Source organism: Vipera ursinii, assembly GCF_947247035.1.
Source record: "Vipera ursinii genome assembly, chromosome: 2".
NCBI lineage: Eukaryota > Metazoa > Chordata > Lepidosauria > Squamata > Viperidae > Vipera > Vipera ursinii.
In genome coordinates this window covers 221,630,476-221,656,766 of record NC_139513.1, presented here as the reverse complement: position 1 = coordinate 221,656,766, position 26,291 = coordinate 221,630,476, and the positions used below count along the sequence as shown (strand labels likewise).

Genomic DNA, 26,291 nt, shown 5'->3' with positions numbered 1-26,291 from the left:
TGTGATGAGAAAGTTACTTTACAACCAATCTTCGCATTCACAATAGTCGAAAGAAAGCGAAAGTAATATCATAAGCATGGTTATGGTTTCACTCAGCGATTACTATTTCGCTTAACAACTAAATTACTGAGCCCGTTGCTAAACACTTATATTTTCTTTTACATTCTTCTTTGCCCTTCTTCTCACTTGATGAGCATCCTCATTCTGTTAATTTTCAAATATAATATTAAAATAAACTGTTTTTCAAATGCCTGCTTCTATTGTAGCCTACGTGTGCTCATTGTGCCTGGTAAGTGGTAAATGTTGTGGAGTTCTTTTTACAATCAAAAATTATGCATTCCAAATCCTTCAATCCACTTTATGCCTGCTTTAATCTCTTCTTTTAAAAAGCCAGAGGTATCCTTATATTAATTATTAAACTGAAATCAATTTGCACATTAAAACCCCAGGATACCTGAGCAAAGATCAATAGCCTCATTGTGCTATTAAAGAAAATCTCTGATAATCCACATTTTAACAAAATAGCAATTATTCTTTGTTATCTGTTCTTTTTATTTCAATTACAAACTAAAATGTTTAAAAACAGAAATAAACATGCTCTTAATTTGTAGCCATTCCTATTGAACCTGACATTCAATGAATAATAATTACCATTTACCCTTGTAACAGCCTTTTATGCTGCATCCCTATTCATCAAATAAGAAAGGAAGAAAAGGTGAGAAGAACAAAATGCTTGTGCTTCAGTCTAATGATTTATTATTCTACTTCTACAATAAAAGAAATTAGATACCGAATGTAGTTGGACCCACTCTGATCACCATAAACCTGTAAATGAATACTTTTTACATTTAAGATTGAAGGGTGAAACATATTTCCTATTCAAATAATAATCTACTCTAGCACACAATCAAACAAGAGTTCAAACTGAATCCAGAGCAAAAGGCTTACCAGAAACACAAATCAGCCTGGGATGCTAACTTTCTAACGGCAGTTTGGAATTTCCCCAAGCGCATTTTCTACACGGATAATATTCAATGGCTTGTCAATATTATAGAATAATTAAGCTGTAGCTTTGTTCACACTCCAGAACCAAACTGCATTTTCTCTCTACAATAGACTTCCACATCCTTTCTCCATCTTCATTCCTTGTTCCCATTTCTTTTAACTCCTTTCCCCTAGCATGGGTTTTTTCATCCAACAGACAAAGGAATGACAAGATGTCCCTCTGACACATCAAATAAGTACTACTACTAGTGGTAGTAGTAATAATAATACACATTAGGAAAACTTGAAGGCCTCTAATGGTATTTGCACATGGGTATGCTATGACAAATACAACAAAATCAAAATTAGTTCCGTAGAGGTAAATATAGCTGTCAGCTAGCAGATGAATTGCCAAAGAAACTCCTTTTGAAAAAAAATAATGAAGCTTGCTGATGTTAATATGCACCAACCCTTCCAACAATTATTTTATTTTCCCCATGACATCTTTCTTCATCAGTTAAACCATGAAAAGCCTCGAGTATAGGAGACAAGGGAAGACACTTGTATCAATGCTTGAATCTTAACTGCAGCAAAGTAATGCAAGTGGGAAACTGGATGTTGTATACAGATACAAACAGAATATTAAATAAAATTACATCTGATAATATTGAAGAGCGAAACAAATAATTAAATCTGTATTCATATTACAAGATAACTATAATACAAAATGAAGTGTAATCAGCCAAATTTGTTTCAAAATAAAGGACAAGCATAACAATAAAACCAAACCCCCCAAATAAAATAGTTTTCAATTTTTACATCATATATAGATAGACAGACAGACAGACAGACAGACAGGCAGACAGACACAAACACACACAGAGTAGCTTTGTTTGGAAACACAGGGTCAGAAGAAGATTCATGAAAGGAAAAAAATAAAGTATCCCTAAAGAGCCTTGGTGGAGCAGTGGGCTAATGCCTCCTTAAGTAACACCAGCTGCCTGCAATGAGTGCAGGTTCGAGTCCCACCAGGCTCAAGGTTGACTCAACCTTCCATCCTTCCAAGGTAGGTAAAATGAGGACCGAGATTGTTGGGGGCAATAAGCTGACTTTGTAATAATGCCGCTTGGGGCCCCCCGAAAGCCCTAATAAACAGGGATATACAAAGAATGAAGGCTATTGCTAAACACATTGATTTGTGCTTTAGATTGTAAGCCGCCCTGAGTCTTCGGAGAAGGGCGGGATATAAATGGGATTAAAAAAAAAAAGGGGCCTGGAACTCAGATTCAAAGGCTATCTGATATTTGGTTTTAGTTGAAGTAAGGTCTTGTTTGTGGGTTTAAAGGAAATTGCTCCTGTCAGCAATGAATAGAAAGCATCTAAAGTTAGTGCATTGAGTTTAACATCAACCTCACTATGATTTCTCAAAAATATAAGGCATAGGAACAAGATGACAGCGTTTCTACTTACGAAGAAAAGTTTGCTAATGTTCACTAAGACATTTAATTGTATTTCATCATCATATAAATAAAATCTGTTTCTATAATCTGCCAAGGTCAGTATATCAACTTGTGGGACTAGCTTTGATATAAATTCTTGTCATAAATAAATTGCCAAGAACAACATTTTGAAAATTCAATGTATCTAAAAAGCATTGAATGTATTTGATTAAAAATGGATATTTTTGCTTCTTATATTATTCTCAGTGTGAATAACCCTAACCCTAACCCTAACCCAATTGCAAATGCTAACAGCTGACTGAAGGTATGAATCATGGTTCTGTTATCATTGGCTGTACTATACATACATATATGCATATACGTATATTCAGCACACAAAAAACAGCCATCATTTAATGTGTGATCTCAATCAACATTTACGACTGGGGAAAACCTGGCACATAAAAAGAAAAACACCTCAACGGCTCTCCCGATACAGGACTGGGGCAAGCTGACTGCAATCACAATATTTTAAAGATATTTCTTTCCAGATGAAAACAAAGCCCAACCTTCTGCCCTTCAATATACAAACTTTTTAAGAATTAATATTATAATCCTAGAGTAACTCTAATAAACGTGATACCCTAATAAAGTATTTTTAATGTTATTTAAAAAAACACTTACCACGCAAGACAGTAAGTCTTGTGGACACACTTATTTCTCCAACACTGTTGGATGCAACACATTCATAAATAGCTTCATCTCGTGGAGTTCGTAATGGTTGTATTCTGAGGACTGATCCAGACCCATCATCAAACTCTATTACCTATTGAAGGAAACAACAGCTGTCACAGGTGTTGTTACAAACACCTACCTCTTGGTTAATCCCGTATAAATTAATAACTGGACTATTCTACGTTCCTCCTATGTAACCGTTTGCAATTCATAAAACCGATGTTTTAAGTACAGTTAAGCACAAAAAATAATGTGTTACTGAAACTTAGTTGACCTTACGCTGATCTTTGACCTGAACACAATAGGACAGTGATTTGAGCCATTAGAACATAGTAGATGCATATCTATAATTACTGCACCAATTCTTTTCAAACTGCATCAATATCTTGAATCTTCAAAATAGCTACTAGACACTTTGGATCAGCTAGCAGCAACAAATTAAAACCACTGAGATGAACTTGACTGTAATATTCAGGGAGTTTCAGGCAGTAGTCAGACTGTGACACTATAAATGAATCTCAGGCATCAACTCTGAGGACATATTTGGGCTATCATATCTGGATGGCAAGAGTTCATATGAATGGTAAATGGCAATAAAGAAATTGAGAAAACTCTTATTGTTATCTGATGGTTATATGGGTTTTTGTAGCCCAAATATGGTAGTCCTAATAATATTCCATTTTATATAAATATTTAATTAATGACTGAATGAAAATAAATTCTACTCCAAAGCATTATAAAATTATTTGACAAGACATAGACTATAACTTGCTAATGCATCCTGCAGGTACTGGTATCCAATTATCAAAACAATCATTATTTGAACCTTTGAGCACTGGGACAGTAAACTCCCTTTCAGTTTCCTGTTACCTAAATTTTGCCTATTTAGAGCAAATGAAATGCATTTCCAATAAAATATCTTTATTGGTTAGCAACACTGAGAAACCTTTATGCTTATGGCTAGTCATCAGTGTATGAGTTAATTAGCAAGGTCCATTCAAAAAGCCTTGACAAATACTTAAACATACATTTGCCTTGCCTTCCAGCTAATAAAAAAAGGGAGAAAGAACCCGTGGCTCAGGACGTTAAAACACTGCCTGATATATATAATCAGCCCAGGTTCGAATCTCAGATAAAGGGTATGACTAACTGATGAGAACATAAAGAGTTCGAAATGATCATCTTAGCCTCCCAAATTCTTTATTAGCAATTTGAATAATTTGCACAAATAATGAGCTGTCATAAGTTGACTAGTTCCTGTGGATAAGCCCTGAGTCGGGCCAAAACAGGAATGAAAGAGTTAATTAGCAAAGTCCATTCAAAAAGCCTTGACAAATACTTAAACATATATATATATATATATATATATATATATATATATATATATATATATATATATATGTGTGTGTGTGTGTGTGTGTGTGTGTGTGTGTGTGTGTGTGTGTGTACGTATAAATATGTATACACACACACACTGATTTCTCAAACGTATTTCTATCTCTGCAGAAGTTGATTTAAGTTCAAACACAACTAACAAAGTTGCCCCTTACTATGGAATAGTAAAAACAACAACAACACAAAATTAAATATAAGCATTTTGGGGGTTATTTTTAAGATAGCAATAAGATGGATGCAGGAGTAATATGCTCACCTGTTTTGAAAATTATAGTATGTCATGGAGCTTATGTGACTTGAATGTTGACCCTGACTACAGTAACAAAAAAACATCAATGGAGTCTTGAATGGTTTGGAGAGTTGAAAAACTCTGGAGTTGGGAGAGCCTGGAGGAAATAGCAGCAATGGGACAAAGCCCAGAATGGAGGCAGATTGTGCAGCTGTTGGATAACAGCATAGCCTTGTTGGGCTCTCCTGGGCTTCTCTGCTGCATGGAATCTAAAGCAACACGTGGGCAGTGGAGAGAGCTTGGCGCTTCGCAGATCAAGCTACTTTTTTTTCAGTTGATGATTGGCACAGGGCTGGCTCCTGGAAGAGCAGCAATATGGCAGGAAAGCCTGCTGAACAGCTTTGACCATCAGAGGGATGGGAGAAAGTGTAAGCTTATTAGACTGAAGCACTGCAGGTTTAGTGCAATGGCACCTTGGCAGGGGAGGGGAAAGTCCTATTAGTCAGGTGATTAGCAACAGTGGAAGCAAGAGGAAGCTCACAGTTGTGATTTAAAGCCAGTGTGCCTCCTACAGCTTTCTCATTTGGGACCTTAGACTATGGTCTGCAGTGAACTGGAGATCCCAGATCAGCTGGACTGGTCAATATCACCGTTCCCAGCTGGGAAAGATCAAGAATGGCTAAGACTTACCATGTGTTGTGGTTTTTGAGCAATGGACCTTCTTGCCACTCTCAAATAAGAAACTGGGAGGGGGCATTACCTGCAAGGCTCGTGGGGATAAACTTTCCCTAATCATCTGGGTCAGAACAAAGTGCTGGGCAGGGGGAGATGAAAGGAGTAAATGAGGAAGGTGATTGGCTTAGGTGACTGTGCTGGGGCAGTGAATGCTAGGAAGAAACACCTCTAATCAGGTTTATTCGTCTCTACTCTCGTTGGTCTGCAGGTGAACGTTATTGCACGACTTTGGAAAAGGAGGAGGTACCAAAGGGAGGCTGATGGGGGAAAGATGGGAGAGGACAGGAGAAAAGAATGTGGTCACAGGTATGGGGAAATATGCTGGGAGACAAGTGGCAGCCCATTCCTGGGAAAGGTGGTCCTGATGCTTAAGACCTATACTGTGTTCTGGTCCCCTGTAGTCAGTCCCAGGCCCTGATTTCAGAATTTCAGTATTTCTAGATTCTGGCTGTTTGGAAGCCACCCAGAATTCGAGGTAAGATGAGTGGCTACAGTATATAAACATTTAATTAAACAATAAATATTTCAAATACATAGAATGATGGCTACTGCTAAGCTTGTAAGCCACCCTGAGTCTTCGGAGAAGGGCGGGATATAAATGGAATTTTTATATATATATATATATATATATATATATATATATATATATATATATATATATATATATATATATATATATATATATATATATATATATATATATATATATATATATATATATTAATGGCCATTTCTTCCAATGGCCCTTCTATTAAATCATCTATATTTTATTTCTGTTTCCTAAAAAAAACCTTCTAATGAGTCTCTTTCCAGACAATTAGAAGACATCTCTACTGTTGTGGTTTATTATTACCAAACTTACTCTGCCACACGTACCAAATCTGGGGAAAAAATATTCTGGCAAGAATCCTATGAAATTTAATTTTCATTGAAAACACAGAAGGCAGCTGTCTGACAGAGATTGGCAAGTTTTACCCAAACACAATAAGACCGGTGACTTATAGCAGGGCTTTTCAACCAGTGGTACAGGTACCACCTGTGGTATATTGGCACCTGGCATGTAGTACGTGATCATCCTAGAAAAGTGGTAGCGGGGGAGGGGAATGAGCTGAACCAGTGGCAGCACCGCATAAGCCTGAACGAGAGACGGCTGGAGCTGCAGGACTCACTGGAAGCACCAGGATCAGCACCAGGCTCCAGAAGCACCGATCAGCTGGAATGTTGCAGCATCTCCAGGGTCTTGTGATTTACATTCAGATGCTTGGCAACTGATTCATATTTATGACGGTCACAGTGTCCCAGGGTCATGTGAAGTGACCAAAATCTGCTGCAACCACCCAGCAGGGGGGGGGGGAATAAAAACCAAACACCCACCCCACCCCACCCCCGCTGCCAATCCTCAACAATGAAAACCTCAGACAAGAGGAAGAGCGCTGCCGGGCAGGCGGGCAGGCAGGTGTCTTGCTCGGCTGTGGCTTGGGGAGCACTTTTTTCAGTTCCACTGTAACTTCGAACAGTCACTAAGCGAACTGTTGTAAGTTGAGGACTACCTGTACTTCATCACTTTTTTCCTTTTGGGGGGGTGTCATCAAGTTTTTGACACCTTGCTAGGCGACTGGTGGTACTCAGATGTTGGCATATCCTAAAAGTGGTACAATAGGTGAAAAGGTTGAAAAGCCCTGTCTTGTAGACCACCTTTTCCCTTTTGAAATTATAAAATATAGCTATATAGAAAGGATAACTTAGCACTTAATTTTGCATTTAACATATTGTAAATTTCTCCACAGAGAAAAACTTATATAGCAAACTTAGAAGACTGCAGCACTGTATTATAAATTGCTCTCACCTGAATCTTTTATCTATATTTCTATTTGCAGCAATTAAGATAAAGAAGCTTTCTTGATTTTCCTAATGTAATGCCTATTTAAGAAGAAGAGGGAAAGCTCAACACTAAAAATAATGTTTCCCATAAAAATATTCTTAGCAATAGGTCAACTGTCTTGAGTTACAAAGTGTGTTATCAGACCATCCTCTGGTCTTGTCTGCAACAGACAATGACATATTTAAAATATTTCTGGCTGAGAGAGCGCTGTCTGAAAATTATGCTCAGGTCCTTGATGAAATATGTTACCAAAGTTGTTCCAGTTGTTATTGTTTGTCCTTTATCCTTTCCGTTCTTCCAGAAAAGTATGCAAAGCTACAAAAGTCAAAGATATTTTGAATTTCAGAGTAGACTCAAATGTTGCATTGTCTGTTCTAGGGATCCAGCTGCCGCCACTCCTGGCAAGCTGAAAAAAATGTGTATTGATTTACCTCTCTTCCTCTCTAACGCCATAACTCTCACATTATTTTTGGCTTTTCACTCTATTTTCAGCTTATCATCTCTGAATCCTAAAAAAACCTATTGGATGCCCACCAGATGGCAATATAATCTTAAACCCTTAAGTAAACATAAACATAAACAACAAAGGTCAAACTGCTTGGTCATAAGGAAAGTTTGGAAAATGATTACTGTGTTAGGCGTTCTAGAAGTTTTGGTTACCTAAGTACTTGGAGAATAATTCTTATTTTGGGCCTACAGGTACAGATAGTTCTCCACTTATAACCACAATTGGGCCCTAAATTTATGCTGTTAAGGAGACATTTATTGAGTTTTGCCCCATTTTATGAACTTTCTTGACACGGTTATTAAGTGAATCACTGCAACTGATAAGTTAGTAACCCAGTTATTAAATGAATCTGGTTTCCCCATTGACTGTGCTTATCAGGTTGCAAAAGGTAATCACATAAGCTCGGGAGACAACAATGGTTAATAATATGAACCAGTTGCCAAGCATCTGAATTTTGATCACACGATCATGGGGATGCTGGAAAGGTCGTAACTGTGAAAAACAGTCATAAGACACATTTTTTTCAGTGCTGCTGTAACTTTGAACACTCACTAAATGAACTGTTGTGAGTTGAGGACTACCTCTAACCTTCAATTTACAACCATTCATTTATCAACCATTTGAAATTACAACAGCACTGACAAAAATGACTTATAACCAGTCCTCAAATTACAACCACTGCAGCATTCCCACAATTAAAGAAATCAAAATATGGGTGCTTGACAACTGGGAAGTATTTATGACAGTTGCAGTGTCCCAGGGTCATGTAATTATCATTTGTAACCTTCTCAACTGGCTTCTGATAAGCAAGGTTAATGGGGAAAACCAGACTCATTTAACAACCACATGATTCACTTAACAAACTGTATTGATTTGTTTAACAACTATGGCAAAAAAGGTCATAAAATTGGGCATGACTCATTTAACAACTGCCTTGCTTAGGAACAGAAATTTTGGTCCCAATAGTACTGGTAACTATGACTACCATTACACAGAGCACCCATTCAGTTGTCTCAGGATTCTATTATATTACATATTTTTATCCAACTTCTGTTCTCCACTATCTAACCACAATACTGGCCATCTCTCTTTTGTAGATAGTATAAACAACCATAGGAACCGGCACAAAACTGCAGAATGGTGAACACCCAGCTTTGAACACCAAGGATTCTTAATCTATCTTCTATAAAAACTCGGTTCAATTACTGCTTTATAAATTTTGTCTCATACTTTTGATATCTGCAGTGGAGTAGAAAACCGTAAATTGTTCTGTCACAGAAGACCATAAATTTATTCTGTCACAGCCGAAGTTAGTGTAGAGCATAAAAGCACATGCAATTTATCCTGAGTTGCTTTCAGGTAGGCACTCTCCATACACATATCCACATTTGAGTAAACCTTCAATATAGGATAATGTTTCCACATCCAACAAAGATATAGATAACAGTAAGCTTCTGTCATGCTTGACCTTTGCTTGTTCACATGGAAGCATGAATGGTTCAGAAGTAAACTTGAGTCAAAATGCTACCTTCAGGGAATCCTATCTAAGTCTTCACCTTAAAAACCAACAGGTGGACAAGTTCCTATTCAGGATTGTGTTATTACATATGTAATAGTCCTATACTTATTCAGAAGCTGTTGAAACTGTGACACTGATATTCTTAATCCTACTGATTTCTCAATGCCTCTAGGAGTCATGTTCATGATAAATGAAGGGGGGAAAAGATTCAGTACCAACTAACATGGATTCTATTATATTAAATATTTTTATCCAACCTTTGTTCTCCATGATCTAACCACAATATTGGCCATCTCTCTCTTGTAGATAGTATAATCAGTCATATCCTACTCACAGCTATACATACATATAAATAGCAATTATATTTTGATCCTTTAGGCTGGCAAATACAAACATATCAATTACAACTTTAACATTGTTGGGAAAATGTCCATGATATGTATGTTTTTGTGTGCATGTGCACATGCATGTCTGTATATGTATATGTGTGTGTGTGTATACATACATACACACACATACATATAAAAAGTGCTAGTCGTTTCCAACTCTAGGGGCCGGTGCTCATCTCCGTTTCAAAGCGAAAGAGCCAGCGCTTGTCCAAGGACGTCTCCATGGTCATGTGGCCAGCATGACTAGACGCCAAAGGCACACGGAACGCTGTTACCTTCCCACCGTAGTGGTCCCTATTTTTCTACTTGCACTTTAACGTGCTTTCGAACTGCTAGGTTGGGAGAAGCTAGGACGAATAACAGGCACTCACTCTGTTACGCGGCACTCGGGATTCGACCTGCCAAACTGCCGACCTTCTGATCGACAAGCTCAGCGTCCTAACCCACTGAGCCACCATGTCCCTTACACATACATATATTTTAGGTCAAGTATATAGGTAGATTTTTATATTTAAACAGCCACATGCATTTTTATACCTGGATAAAAAAATAAAAGAAAGAGGGACTTCTGGTTTGTCATCGCAGCTGCTGTGGCCACTAGAAAGTGAGCTCCATCTTCCGTGTTTGGTTTTGCTCCACTGGGGGGCCATGGAAAGGGTCAAAAGTCGCTCTGTAGGGATGACGAGCAAGGAGGGGAACCCCGCTTGATCGTGGGAGGGTAGCAGCCCTTCTGCTCGATCTGGAGCAGCACTCCAAACTGGCGCAGGAAAGATCGGCCATAGTAATATGGCCCGTCACTAGGCTGCAGACAGCCCAAGTCAAACTTACCACCAAGTACTTTGAAAGCAACCTGGATGAAACTGGGTGAGATCCGATCTTCTCTTTACCCTACGTACTTTCTTTTCCTATAAAATCTGCCTGAAGTATTTTTCCCCCTGTGAGGAGAGAGGGAAGGGAATTTCTATCCCACCCTCTAAGCATAGCAGCAACTGACTTCCCAAGGGAATTAAAGCATTGACAATTTTAATCTAATTGGATTTATATGTTCCTGAAATTTGGGGACCAAATTTTTTCCTATTTTTATTGGATACTTTTGCTTTTATCTACAAAAAAGAAATAAAATTGAAAAAAGGATTATAAAAATTTTGGACTTTAAAAATCTTAAACGGCATCAGAGACATCTTGCAGCGAGGTTTGGTATTACAACTTGTTATTTCCTAACAGAGACTTGGCTCAAAGCCCACACCTTAGATATGACTGTTTTGATCTTTGCACCACCTGTGAGAAACTCAGCTGTAAGAGAATAGCTGGGCGGCATAACTGGCCTACTTGAACTGTGAATGTAAATCTTTACTGACTTTCAGTTATATGTGGGGAATTGGCTTCCTATCTCTTTATTTGTGGAACACTGGTTACTGTATGAGATGATGAAATAACTTGGACTATAAAATCTTGCTTGACAAACGACTTCTACTATAAAGACTATTTATAAACACATGAAAGAGATGGATGAAGACCAGGAAAAGATCCTTTCCATGTTGAAAGCAATACATGAAACCACTCTTTCAGCTTGTGATAAAATAAGACGTAACATAAAAAATAATAGAAAGATAATAGTAACATAAAAAGGCTCTGCTAAAATCTTTCGAGGGATATAGTGGATGAAAGAATTCTTCACTCCACATTTCATGATGGCAAACAATGTGCTATCAAATAATGATTGTACAATGTTTATTTTGTCAAAAATCTGAATGCATAACAGAGTTTCTGATACTGTATATAAATTAAAGTGCTACAATTTGCAGTTACAAATACGAAATATTGATTGTATCTAAGAAGAGAATATAAATGGAAAGACTAGATGGCCACCACCATGTTTGTTTTGCCTGGAGACACACACAGTGGTGGGATTCAGCCAGTTCGAACCACTTCGGCAGAACTGGTAGCTAATTTTTTGTTGCCCGGGCCCAGAATGGACTTCCGGAAGTGGCATCCACACAGAGAACCAGTTGTTCACATATCTGAATCCCACCACTGGACACACATGCTTCCTCTGAAAACATGCAAATATCATTATATATATTTATTAAATTAGTTAACAAATGTCAATAAACATAAATTAAATTATCCAGAGCTGAAAAAGGTCAGGCATTAATCAAGAATTGTGACAGTTCATAGTTTTATTGAGGAAACAAGTGCTTAAGTAAAAATGTTTAATTAATTTAAGGAGTTGCCAACAGGTGGTATGTACAATCTCATGTCTGCTCCAAAGCACACATTTTCTCTTTGATTCCAAAGTGGAGTGCAGTCCCAGTAAAGAACAATTATTCAGGCATATTTTAATTAAATTCTTTTTAACAATTGGAGCATGATTTAAATGTAGGATTCATAGTGTAATTAAAGACTCATGGGAGCACAGATAGACATTCAAGAAAACTTGCATCAAGAGAATTCATAGCAATGCTGTTCGTGGTCAAAAAAAGGAAAGAATAGAAGGAAAATGCAGCATTTAACTATAGCTCCATGTCAGTGGCTCTCCATCCATTATTCTGATGTATTATGAAATATAACAAAACATAGTGTTTAGTTAATTTGCTTATTATAACATATTGTGAACTGCACATTCTCATAATTCTTCTGAGTGAGGTTAAAATGTAATTACTATGCCTCGTTTTAGTATCAGGATATTTATGGCTGCTACTCTGTAGCTATTACAGAGCTTTAACAGACAAAAAATAACTAGCAGTCAACACATTTGAAATGACAATAGGACGGGTCTTCAAACTTGGCCCTTTTATGACTTGTGGACTTCAACTCCCAGAATTCCTCTGGGAATTAAGTCCACAAGTCATAAAAGGGCCAAGTTTGAAGACCCCTGCAACAGGAGCTTAAGAAAGATGATTGAAGAGAGCTTTTGGATATTCTCTTCAAGTTGTAAAGAATCAGTGAAAGATTAAAATAAAGTTTATTGGGAAAAGACAACTGAGAATTAGTTTATAGTTGAATAAAGCAGAGCTTGGAGCTGTTGAGAACACTTTTTTTAAATTTCAGGGAACCTCTGGGAAAAAAAAGATCTTGAGGCTAAAGTTGGAGGTCAACGTATCATAAAGTTATACTGATAAAGACATAATAAAATGCCAATAGGATTCTGGAAGTAGTGTGGCTGAAGGGCGATTTTAGGCAAAGGTATCTAAAAAGTAAATCAACCTGAAAATCCAGGGCAACCAATAGGATGGAGGAAGAATAATGTTGTTTCATATTGGTTTTGTCTGGGGGGAAAATGACTACATTCAGCTTAGTGAAATCCGGTTTCAGAGAAAAAAATGATAGAGATTTCTTAAGTGTTATCAATTATATCCCATCATATAAATTCTCAGTAAAGTTTAGATACTCCAAATGATATGCAGAGTAAATAGTCTAGAGCTACATTTAAGAACAAGACTCATAAGAGCTGTGGAGTTTTGTTTTTGGTCTGACTGCTTATTGGTGTATAACTGTAAATTTCATTAAAAACTAGCAGGGTTTTTCATAGTCCCAACATTTTAAAAAGGGTCCTCCATGTTGATGTTAGAGTCAAAATAGTCAAGAACATGAGCAGCATTCTGAACGGGAAACACACTATCATTAATGCATTGCATAATATTTTTTCAACTTACCTATCTTCCATTTTATTTATCAACTTGCATGTTTATTCATCAAGAAACAAAAAGTGGGGCAGTAATTACTAATATTTTTGATCAAATGCTTCTATTTTACTTTCATTGCCCTGACATCACTATTGGCTGCTTTTTAAAACAACCCTCAAAACCTCTACTTATTGGATGATAAAATTGATTCTTAATGCTTGTTACAATAACCAACCTTATTATGCCCAGTATCATAATTCTAACTCTTTAGCTGGTTTCTACATAGTACCGTAATGATGACCTTAGGAACTATGTACATATTTTTTCTGCCATTAATCCACAGGGATGTACAAAATAACTATTTCTTACATGAATAGGGAATATTTAAAAAATCACACCACATCTTTGAAGGATCAAGAACTATAGCCTTACAAATAAAACTGAAATTCCTCTTTAAGGAAAAGTCTGGCACAAATAATTTTGTGAACATCGCTGCTGTTGTTTAAAATTATACTGTTCAGAAACAAAGGGGAATAATCAAGGAATATTAAAGTAAATGGTTTTCAGAGGAACAGAACAATGGACCTAATACCTCAAATCTCTGATTGCTGACTTTTTTGCCCTTCTTGTTCCAGACAATTTTAGGCCTTGGGTCTCCCGTAGCTTGGCAGATGAACGAGGCGACTCCTCCAGAGACCCCTGTCTGGTCAACAGGTGTTCTTGCAAACTTTGGTGGTGCTAAAAAAGAAACAGTACAATAAATCTAAGCTGACGAAAATAATATATGAGGATGTCAAAAATATTAAACCAAAACAAATAATACTAACTTTCAGAGCAAAGTTTTCAAAGAAAAGGAGGACTGATATACAGATAGTCCTTGAGTTACAACGGTCACCTAGGAACCATTCAAAGTTAAAATGGATCTCTCCGGGGGTATGTACAATCCAGTTCCACAGTTCTTATAGTCACCCTTCCACAGTCACATAATGAAATTTTGTGCATTCAGCAACTGGCCCACATATTCAGCTGTTTGCAATGTTTTGACATTTTTGATGAAAATTGGCATTTACTTCCAGTTTTCAGCAAAACTAGCCCACAGCAAACAATTGGTTTGCTCAACGACTGTGGTGTTTGCTTAATGACCACTGCAAAAAATTAGGTTAAGAAATGTGGGTGATCTGCTTTACAACCGTCACAACTTGCAATTATAAGGGGCAGGCTCCATTATGATCATAAGTCAAGGACTACCTGTAACACAATTAGTTATATTACAATATGCCAGTTCCAGGCAGGATTTAACATATTATATATGTTGATATTGTCAGAAATCATGTGTGTGTGTGTGTGTGTGTGTGTGTGTGTGTGTAAATTTTGGCCTTCAGGTTAGGCTGACACAGGAAATAAAGATTTGTCCCATGTTTGGGGCCTAGCAAGGTAATCTAAAAACAGTTAACAAGCATTTGACATTATATATATATATATATATATATATATATATATATATATATATATATATATATATATATATATATATATATATATATATATATATATATATATATATATATATATATATATATATGTATCTATGTATGTATGTATGTGTATGTGTATGTATATGTGTGTGTGTGTGTATATATATATATATATATATATATATATATATATATATGTATATATATATGTGTGTGTGTGTGTACACACACACACACACACACACACACACATATATATATATATATATATACACATATATATATATACATATATACACACACACACATATATATATATATACACACACATATATAAACCATAAACTAGAAAATAAAATAAAATTGGAGTTCCCTGCTAGTTGTACAATCTTCAATTATAAAATCATAATCAAAATCTTTTAAAATACTATACAAATGTAAAATTATTTTTTAGCAAAGCTTTGTTGATGTAATTACCCACTTAGAAATTTTTTCTCCAAAAATATTTGACTTGCTCCATAAACCATTTCTATCAAAAACAGAAACCATGTGTAGCAAAGATTGAAATTAATAAATTAACAGTTTCTGCTTCTTAAAGATTTTATCTTCCTAGGCTCAAAAATTCAAAGAGATGGTAACTGTAGCCATAAATGAGATTATGGGCAAAAGTTGACAAATCTAAACTACATGTTAGTGTGTAAAGGCATCACAGTGACAGTAAAGGTGAGAACCATCCTGGCATACTATTTTTCCTGTTGTAATACATGGTTGTGAAAGAACGACCGTCAGAAAGTTTAAATGAAAAAAACAGATGTCTTTGAAAATTGTTAAGAGTAAGTTGGACTACAAGGAGAACAAATAATTCAATACTACATGAAATAAAATCAAATTGTTCACTGGAAACACTAATAATGAAGCGGGAGCTATTTTGAAGACATAATGTGAAGGCAAGATTATTTGTGAAAAACCTGACATTTTATAAAATGAAAACAAATCAAAAAGAGGTCAATAAAAGACAAAATAGATTATAAGAACTGGAAGAGCAGCTACTAAAAAACACTCCTGGTCTCTGTCCTTGGGTCATGAGTTGGAAGTGATTGAATGATTGACCAACAACAAACTTCGGCCTCAGAAAACAATGTATTATCAAATTACATCTATATTACATTTGCAACACCTATCAAAGAGGGACAAGGTAAGTGATACATAAGAATGATGCCTTCTTTTGCAGGCAGCAACCTTAAATATTTAGATGATTGAGAATCTCCACAAACTTTAATGGATGAACTCCATCTACTATTGCTTTTCTAAGCCCTTAGGGCTACAGATTGTCAAATCTGTTCTTTGTACATGGATAAATCAATAAGAATTACAGATAACTATTAGGAATTATGCTAAGGATTTAATATTTCATCTAAGAGTTAATATTATTAGGCATATCCAGCACACTTAGTAGGTTTGGTTGCCCTTCATTTCTTTTTAAAATAATTTTCATAGCAGAGACATTTATAGCATTCACTGCTAATTTACTCATTAATCATAATTTATCACATCAGTTATGCTGATCATCATTATAAGCAATTACTGCTCCTTAATTCTAACCTGTGCTTACAATGTACCTGCAAATTGGCTTGTGCAAGAAGTTAATTAGCTTTTATTTCTAAAAGGGCAAGCGAGAAATGATTTCATAAAATGTTTCTAACTGCTAAACAAAGCTTTCTCTGGAATTTTGCTAAGAATATAAACTGTCAATCACATAATGCCAAGCCTGACACATTGTTATGAATGTGATGCTATTAAGGATAACTCCATTCAGAAATCTCCAAAACTTCATCCTGAACCTAAGGTTTACTACACAAGTAAGATAAATATCTAGGATAAATGAAGAAATTTTCACCGGACATTATAACAGCAGTTTTAAAGGATTTTTAAAATTACTAATTATTTTGTTTACCTATATATATTTATAGTGTATTCTTAAATATGGGTGGTCAAAATTATTAACAGATTTTTACTTTGTCTTATTAACCACAATTATGCTATTTATTTTAATCAGTTCATGTGTATAAATTTGTATTCACTCACAGACAATAGCCATTTTCTTTTGAATATAACCTTTTATACCTATAAAGCATTTATTTCCTTAGGATTGCATTTCATTTTACTAATATACGTTTATTTGTATTTTAACTCTGTCCAACCATAAACGTCTGGGCATATTACTGGTTCAAAAAATAATATAAATGGGTAATATTTATGAATGTCCATTAATTTCCCATGGGAGGAATAATCATATCCAAGTATTTCAAAATTTAGGATATTTATTTCTTATCAAAGGCTAAGTCAAGATTTTCTTTTCAAAAATGGTGAATCTTTTTAGAGACACATACTAGAGAATAAGTAATATCTTTATCAGTGAATAGATGTCCCAGAAAGAAAGACTGTATTTATGCAATTAATTTATTTGTTGAGAAATAAACTAAGGATAGAAAGATGATAGCCTGGATGAAGAATCATTTTAGTCTGGGACTATGATTTGATGATGATGATGATGATGATATAATAATAATAATAATAATAATAATAATAATAATAATAATAATAATAATAATAATAATAATAATAATAAATAGTAATAATAATAATAATAATAATAATAATAATAATAAGAAGAAGAAGAAGAAGAAGAAGAAGAAGAAGAAGAAGTAGTAGTAGTAGTAGTAGTAGTAGTAGTAGTAGTAGTAGTAGTAGTTGGAAGGGACCTTGAAGGTTATCTAGTCCAACCTCCTATTCAGGCAGGAAACCCTATACCATTTCAGAGAAATGGTTGCCCACTCTCTTCTTAAAAATTTCCCAGTGTTGGAGCATTCACCACTTCTGGAGACAGGTTGTTCCACTGGTTACCGTATATACTTGAGTATAAGCCGAATTTTTCAGCCCACTTTTTGGGCTGAAAAATTCCACTTCGGCTTATACTCCAGTCAACAAAAAAAACTTACCGAGGACTTGTGCGCGGCCGAGGCTTTGGTGCTTCCGGGATTGCGCGCACCTCTCCCAAGCAGCCGCCGTCCGGAGACCTGCCGAAGTTTGGGGAGGTTTGGGGAGGTGCGCGCGCACCTCCCCAAACCTCCCAAAACGTCGGCAGGTCTCGGGATCTCCGTGCCTTGCCTGCCTGCTTCTTTCCGCTGCGGAAAGAAGCAGGCAGGCAAGGCACGGAGATCCGGAGACCTGCCGACGTTTGGGGAGGTTTGGGGAGGTGCCCAAACCTCCCCAAACGTCAGCAGGTCTCCGGATCTCCGTGACCTGCCTGCCTGCTTCTTTCCGCAGCGGAAAGAAGCAGGCAGGCAAGGCACGGAGATCCCGAGACCTGCCGACGTTTGGGGAGGTTTGGGGAGGAGATCCGGAGACCTGCTGACGTTTGGGGAGGTTTGGGCACCTCCCCAAACCTCCCCAAACGTCGGCAGGTCTCCGGATCTCAGCAAGGCACGGAGATCCAGAGACCTGCCGACGTTTGGGGAGGTTTGGGGAGGTGCCCAAACCTCCCCAAACGTCAGCAGGTCTCCGGATCTCCGTGACCTGCCTGCCTGCTTCTTTCCGCAGCGGAAAGAAGCAGGCAGGCAAGGCACGGAGATCCGGAGACCTGCCGACGTTTGGGGAAGTTTGGGGAGGTGCCCAAACCTCCCCAAACGTCAGCAGGTCTCCGGATCTCCTCCCCAAACCTCCCCAAACGTCGGCAGGTCTCCGGATCTCCGTGCCTTGCCTGCCTGCTTCTTTCCGCTGCGGAACAAAGCAGCCTGAACGAAGCAGGCTGCTTCTTTCCGCTGCGGAAAGAAGCAGCCTTCTTTCCGCAGCGGAAAGAAGCAGCCTGCCTGCTTCTTTCCGCTGCGGAACGAAGCAGCCTGCCTGCTTCTTTCCGCTGCGGAACGAAGCAGCCTGAACGAAGCAGGCTGCTTCTTTCCACTGCGGAAAGAAGCAGCCTTCTTTCCGCAGCGGAAAGAAGCAGCCTGCCTGCTTCTTTCCGCTGCGGAACGAAGCAGCCTGAACGAAGCAGGCTGCTTCTTTCCACTGCGGAAAGAAGCAGCCTTCTTTCCGCAGCGGAAAGAAGCAGCCTGCCTGCTTCTTTCCGCTGCGGAACGAAGCAGCCTGCCTGCTTCTTTCCGCTGCGGAACGAAGCAGCCTGAACGAAGCAGGCTGCTTCTTTCCACTGCGGAAAGAAGCAGCCTTCTTTCCGCAGCGGAAAGAAGCAGCCTGCCTGCTTCTTTCCGCTGCGGAACGAAGCAGCCTGCCTGCTTCTTTCCGCTGCGGAACGAAGCAGCCTGAACGAAGCAGGCTGCTTCTTTCCACTGCGGAAAGAAGCAGCCTTCTTTCCGCAGCGGAAAGAAGCAGCCTGCCTGCTTCTTTCCGCTGCGGAACGAAGCAGCCTGCCTGCTTCTTTCCGCTGCGGAACGAAGCAGCCTGAACGAAGCAGGCTGCTTCTTTCCACTGCGGAACGAAGCAGCCTGCCTTCTTCTTTCCGCTGCGGAACGAAGCAGCCGGCGGCGGAGGCTTGCAGAACGGCGGATCGGCTTATACTCAAGTCACCAACTTTTTCCAGTTTTTGGGGGTGAAATTGGGGGTCTCGGCTTATACTCGAGTCGGCTTATACTCAAGTATATACGGTAATTGTTCTAACTGTCAGGAAGTTTCTCCTTAGTTCTAGATTGCTTCTCTCCTTGATTAGTTTCCATCTGTTGCTTCTTGTCCTGCCTTCAGGCGCTCTGGAGAATAGCTTGACTCCCTCTTCTTTGTGGCAGCCCCTGAGATATTGGAACACTGCTATCATGACACCCCTAGTCCTTCTCTTCATTAAACTAGACATACCCAATTCCAGCAACCGTTTCTTATATGTTTTAGCCTCCATTCAGTCTCCTAATCATCTTTGTTGCTCTTGTCAGTTTCAACATCTTTTTTACATCGTGGTGACCAAAACTTGATGTAGTATTCCAAGTGTGGCCTTACCAAGGCATTATAATAAAGTATTAATACTTCACGTGATCTCGATTCTATCCCTCTGTTAATGCAGCCTAGCACTGTGTTGGCTTTTTTGGCAGCTGCAGCATACTGCTGGCTCATATCTAAGTGATTGTCTACTAGGACTCCGAGATCCCTCTCACAGTTACTACTATCGAGCAAGGTACCACCTATACTATACCTGTGCATTTGATTTTTCCTGCCTAAATGCAGAACCTTACTTTTTTCACAATTGAATTTCATTTTGTTAGATAGTGCCCAGTGTTCGAGTCTGTCCAGATCCTCCTGTATCTTAAGCCTATCTTCTAGCACTGTGTTGGCTTTTTGGCAGCTGCAGCATACTGCTGGCTCTTATTTAAGTGATTATCCACTAGGACTCCAAGATCCCTCTCACTATTAAGCAAGGTACCACCTATACCAGGGGTGTCAAACTGCCTGCCCACGGGCCAGACGCATCATCAGGAAACAGTGCCCACCCCATTGCTGGCAATGGGAAAAAAGCTCTGATACGTCGTGCAATCTCACGTGACGTCATGAGTTTGACATATCTGACCTATACTATAGCTGTGCATTTGGTTTTTTTTTTTGCCTAAATGTAGAACCTTACTTTTTTCACCATTAAATTTCATTTTGTTAGACACCACCCTGTCAAGATCCTTCTGTATCTTAAGCCTATCTTCTGGAGTGTTGGCTATTCCTGCCAGCTTGGTGTCATCTGCAAATTTGATGAGTTCCCCATCTATCCCCTCGTCCAAATCGTTGATGAAGATGTTGAAGAGCACTGGGCCCAGAACAGAGCCCTGGGGCACCCTGCTACACACTTGCCTCCATGCAGATGCGATTCCATTGAGGACCACACGCTGAGTATGGCTGCTAAGCCAGCTACAAATCCATCTGGTGATGATGCTGTCTAACCCATATTTTTCTATCTTATCAAGTAAAAGGTTGTGATCTACTTTATCAAATGCCTTACTGAAGTCCAAGTAAATTATATCAATCAATCAATCAATCAATCAATCAATAAATAATATCCACAGCATTCCTCTGGTTCGCTAATTTTGTCATTTGGTCAAAGCATGCATTGCTGATGACTTTCACAGTCCTAAATATGTGAATAAATGAGTAATATAGAATTTTAGTACTGAGACTGCCATGCTAGATTATAAATTAATGCATAAAATTATAACATACATACATTGTAGTACAATGGTTTCAAACTCTTAAGCCTTGCATGAGGATTAAGTTATTAGCCCACGGGTCAAATTATTATTTTTTTATTCATTGATATAAAAATTTCTTGTGAGTTCAAAGGAAATAAAATAAAAGCAAAGTACAGCTTTATAAAACCCTAGTGAGACCACACCTGGAATACTGCAACCAATTTTGGTCACCATACTACAAAAAAGATGTTGAGACCTTGGAAAAAGTTCAGAGAAGAGCAACTAAGATGATCCAAGACCTGGAGACTAAAACATATGAAGAACGGCTGCAGAAACCCAAATACTGGTTTTATATTTCTTCTCTTTCCCTGCTGAACAAAGTGATATTTTTATGAAGTCTTTTTCATATTCTGTTCTTCCTTATTTTCTTGCCTAGCAGGAGATCTTATTTCCTGCTTCTCACATTCTTTGACCAGAGCCACCGTTTGGGCAGGATAATCATCCTTCACCACCATCATACTTGGTTGCACCTTCTTTCCTAAACTCCTAGTCTGTCTTTCCTGGATAAGTCATGCTTCTCTTCTACCACTGCCTGATAGGCTGGTTCCACCTTAAAAGTAATGCTCCCCTTGGTGGAATGCAAGATTGTGCAGAAGTTCTCTAATGTCAGCACTGCTCAACTCAGGAAGCTTTTTTGTCATACAAAATGATTCAGTACTTATTGAATCGTTTTAAATAATTGATAGATCACATACTTAACAGGAATCCAATGGCCATATACTAATCACCAAAAATTGGACTGATTGCTATGGGGAAGGGAAGGGAAGGGAAGGGAAAGGAAGGGAAGGGAAGGGAAGGGAAGGGAAGGGAAGGGAAGGGAAGGGAAGGGAAGGGAAGGAAGGAAGGAAGGAAGGAAGGAAGGAAGGAAGGAAGGAAGGAAGGAAGGAAGGAAGGAAGGAAGGAAGGAACAATTAATGGAGTATCATTAAGTGCTTCACATTTACTTTTAAGTTCTTCTAAATCAGGAGTATCAAACTGCCGGCCCACAGGCCGGTTGCATTATGCGGCGGCCACACCCACCCCAGCTCCGGCAATGTGAAAAAAGTCGTGATACGTCACAACACATCATGTGACAATGTGAGTTTGACACCTGTGCTCTAAATGAAAAAATAAACTAATTGCCACAAAACTGAATGGCTTTATCATGGCAACAATCTAAACAAGTATAAAAGGTCATGTTAAATGTCTGGTGTTTCTAGGAAAAAGGATTTCAGAAGAAAGAGACAGGAGAGATCTTTATCTTGTACCCAAGATGTGATTTCCTACTGGATTAAAACTAATTTGTTATTATGCCCTTAATAATTGCATAATGTGTTAAAACTTTTCATCTAAAATAAATTTACATATAGTAAAAGTTACAGATGTAATGGTTTCAAATACTGCATTAAAAAGACTAACAGTTTTATTCTGAAACTGCATTCAGAGAACCAGTTAAGTAACTTAATGAAGCATCAAAACAATGTTTAGCTATCTTGATTTGCTATTAAAAAGATGTTATAAATTACCTTAAAATTGACAATCATATATATGTTTACATCTGTCTATGTCTAAAATCATATAGCACATCATATATACAGCAAAGACTATACAGTATATTAATACATGCAGGGTATATATTTTTATACTGCATATAATAAATAATGAAGTATAAAATCTGGATATAGCTTTATCTGATTTTTTTTTAAAAAAGATGCCCTTTAATCCACATTAAGCTTTTATCCAGCAGAAAATGAAAAGCATAAAGCCTCTTGAAGCTAAAAGGTTAGACACTTCATCCCTCTGGAATGGTATATAACCTTGTCATAGTCACTAATTTACTGGAAAAAAATTCTCCTTCAAGCTTTCTCTCTTCTTTTTTGCTGCCGTTCCTTTTTCAAATTTTAATGTCTGCTAGTGATGCATGAATTATTTGGTAACTAAGATCTGAAGCTGTCTTTCACCATGTAAAGTCAGATAAGAGTCTTAAAATGCCAGACAAATTCATCTTGTTTTAGAAGACTGTTTCCTCTAATATGAACAAAAAATGGAATATAGTACAGGGTTAAGTTTAAATTATTTTAAATATTCGTGAAGCATTCATCTTTACATTTATCTGTAAACAATAACAGTAATCTGTTTATTGGACCCGTGCCCTTCCTGGCTGGTTTATGTGGCTCGGGAAGGGACACGAGGCTGGTTTCAGGCGGTTATATCTGCCTCTTTGAGGGAGGGTAGTTTTCCCGCCGTCTTGAAGGAGGCAGTGGTGAGACCTCTCCTCAAGAAGCCTGCCTTGGACCCAGCTGTGTTGAATAACTTTCGTCCGGTCTCCAACCTTCGCTTTCTTGTGAAGGTTGTTGAGAGTGTGGTGGCGCATCAGCTTCCTCTGGTTCTGGATGAAGCGGGTTATCTAGACCCGCACCAATCGGGCTTCAGGCCCGGGTACAGCACGGAGACGGCATTGGTCGTTCTGGTAAATGATATCTGGAGGGCTCAAGACAGGGGATATTCCTCTGTCCTAGTCCTATTAGATCTCTCAGCGGCTTTCGATACCATCGACCATGGTATCTTGCTGCGGCGTCTCAGGGGATTGGGAGTGGGAGGCACAGTTCTTCAGTGGTTCTCTTCCTATCTCCTGGGACGTTCGCAGTCGGTGTTGGCAGGGGGGCAGAGGTCGACCTCGAGGCCTCTCGTTTGTGGAGTTCCTCAGGGGTCGGTCCTCTCGCCTCTCCTGTTCAACATCTACATGAAACCGCTGGGTGAGATCATTCGTGGCTTTGGAGTTGGGTATCATCAGTACGCTGATGATACCCAGCTTTTTATTTCGACCCCAAACCACCCCAGTGATGCCCTCGACGTGATGTCCCATTGCCTGGAGGCGGTTCGGGTCTGGATGGGGAGGAACAGGCTTCGACTCAACCCTGACAAGGCCGAGTGGCTGTGCGTATCGGCATCCCGGGATATTCAGAATATTCCATCTCTTTCTATGGAGGGTGTTATTACCCCCCGTAGATAGGGCTCGCAACTTGGGAGTCCTCCTAGACTCACAGCTTTCTTTAGAAGACCATATAACAACTGTGACTAGGGGGGGCCTTCGCCCAGGTTCGCCTGGTGCGCCAGTTGCGACCCTATCTAGACCGGGATGCCCTGCGTAAGGTCACTCATGCGCTCGTGACCTCTCGTTTAGACTACTGCAACGCTCTCTACATGAGGCTGCCCTTGAGGACCACTCGGAGGCTCCAACTGGTACAGAATGCAGCCGCGAGAGTTGTGCTGGGAGTTTCCCGATACTCCCATGTTACACCTCTGCTCCGTGAGCTGCATTGGCACCCAGTTGTCTTCCGGGTGAGATTCAAGGTGCTGGTAATGGTCTTTAAAGCCCTACATGGCATAGGTCCGGCGTAGCTTAGGGATCACCTGCTGCCAGCATCAACTTCCCTCCACCCTGTGCGCTCCCACAGAGAGGGCCTCCTCAGGGTGCCACTGATCAGAGAATGTCATCTGGTGGCCCCCAGGGGGAGGTCCTTCTCTGTGGGCACGCCGGATTTGTGGAACCGTTTGCCGGTTGAGCTCCGGATGGCGCCCGACCTTCGCTCCTTCCGACGCGATCTGAAGACCTACTTGTTCGAACAAGCCGGCCTGGCCTGATGGATGATGGGTTTGGATTTTAATATTGTTTTAGTGCATTTTAACTTATTGTTGTTAGTTCTGGGCACCTTGTTTAATCTTTTTTTAATATTTGTATCCTTGTATTTTTATATGTTTGCCCAGTTCACCGCCCTGAGTCCTTCGGGAGAAGGGCGGTATACAAATACAATTATTATTATTATTATTATTATTATTATTATTATTATTATTATTATTATTATTATTATTATTATTATTATTATTATTATTATCTTGAGTCTTACAAACCTTATAAAAATAATCCAAGTAATCAACACTCTTAAAAGATTGCTGTGATTACTAATTACTGTGTGACAAAACTACATATAACTAATAAAACTGAATGCAGTAACACTGATGTATCTATTTCTATAAGCAGGGGATTTTGATAGGAAATCTGCTTTTACTGATCTAGGAAAAAGTAAATTGTATTAACAGCATGGATGCATGATATTACTGAGGCTATTCTGGCCTTTGAATAAGGGGTTATGTTTTATGAGATCAATCACTGAGAGTAATCTGTAGTTGATAAATGCTTCTGCTTTTAATTAGGGTAGCCAGAAACAGGAAGTGAAGGAAGAAAGGAACTTTATGGTAGGGTATGGTAGATCCTTTTTGATATTCTCATGCCTTTTCCATAACCTCATATTGGCAATGTGATCTTGAATGCCACGCCCCAGTTTGTACATCCAACAACTCTTGATCGATGACATTCTGTGGCCTCTATTTAGTGACCTTTTACGGAATCTTGCTTGCATGAAAAATCAATGCAATTGTCCAATAGTTGGAGCAGTTTCTGGCATTGCCTTTGTTTACTAATGAGAATCCTCATATTACCATGATGAAAAAACATTTATTAGGGGTGAAATTTTAAGAGCACCTTCTAGAAAACAAACTTCACTGGACTTAGAAATGAACTGTAAATAAGGATATGTATCCATTAAGACTGCCCATAAGAATCCCATTTGAAAATTGATGCAAATGTTTTACATATAAACATTATCCCAGGGCACCAATAGAATATGGAGATGTATGCATACAAAATCTTATGAAAGCAATAGCACAAATGGGTTGGATCAATAATTGCACAATAGCTTCCTCTATAAATTCATCTGTATATTTAATTAATGTTTATATTATGAAGAAATTTTTGCATAACTGCCACCCAAAAATATATTTTTATTAAACTAAAAAAGTACCAAGGAATACAGGCGATTTTTAGGCATTTGTAAGTTGCTCATTTCAAGATTTCTTAATATCATTATTAAGGAAATAAATACTTTCAGTAAACAGTGCCTCAGTCCAACTATCACAAAACAGATGAGTTACATTAATTGCCACTTCTTTGAGATGGATTCTCAACTAACAGAAACTGCCTTAGATTCATAGATGCCAACAAGGCAAAACAATTTGCTGCCACTGAAAACTCGAACAATTATTTTTAGATTTTATTGTTAAATCACAGTACTTTCAGAAGAGCATATACAATATGACAATCCAGGA

General features: G+C 38.4%; 1 protein-coding gene across 2 annotated transcripts in view; it reads right to left on the bottom strand.

Moving 5' to 3' along the window:
- The window catches only part of PTPRD (protein tyrosine phosphatase receptor type D), a gene marked incomplete at its 5' end in the record, with an annotated part of 318,231 nt that overhangs the window by 247,363 nt on the left and 44,577 nt on the right, over nt 1-26,291 (bottom strand). For both annotated transcript variants that reach the window (XM_083352519.1, XM_083352520.1), the window contains 2 exons: nt 3,108-3,249; nt 14,034-14,179. In XM_083352519.1, the coding sequence (XP_083208645.1) occupies nt 3,108-3,249; nt 14,034-14,179 (288 nt within the window). The remainder of the gene's footprint in view (nt 1-3,107; nt 3,250-14,033; nt 14,180-26,291) is intronic.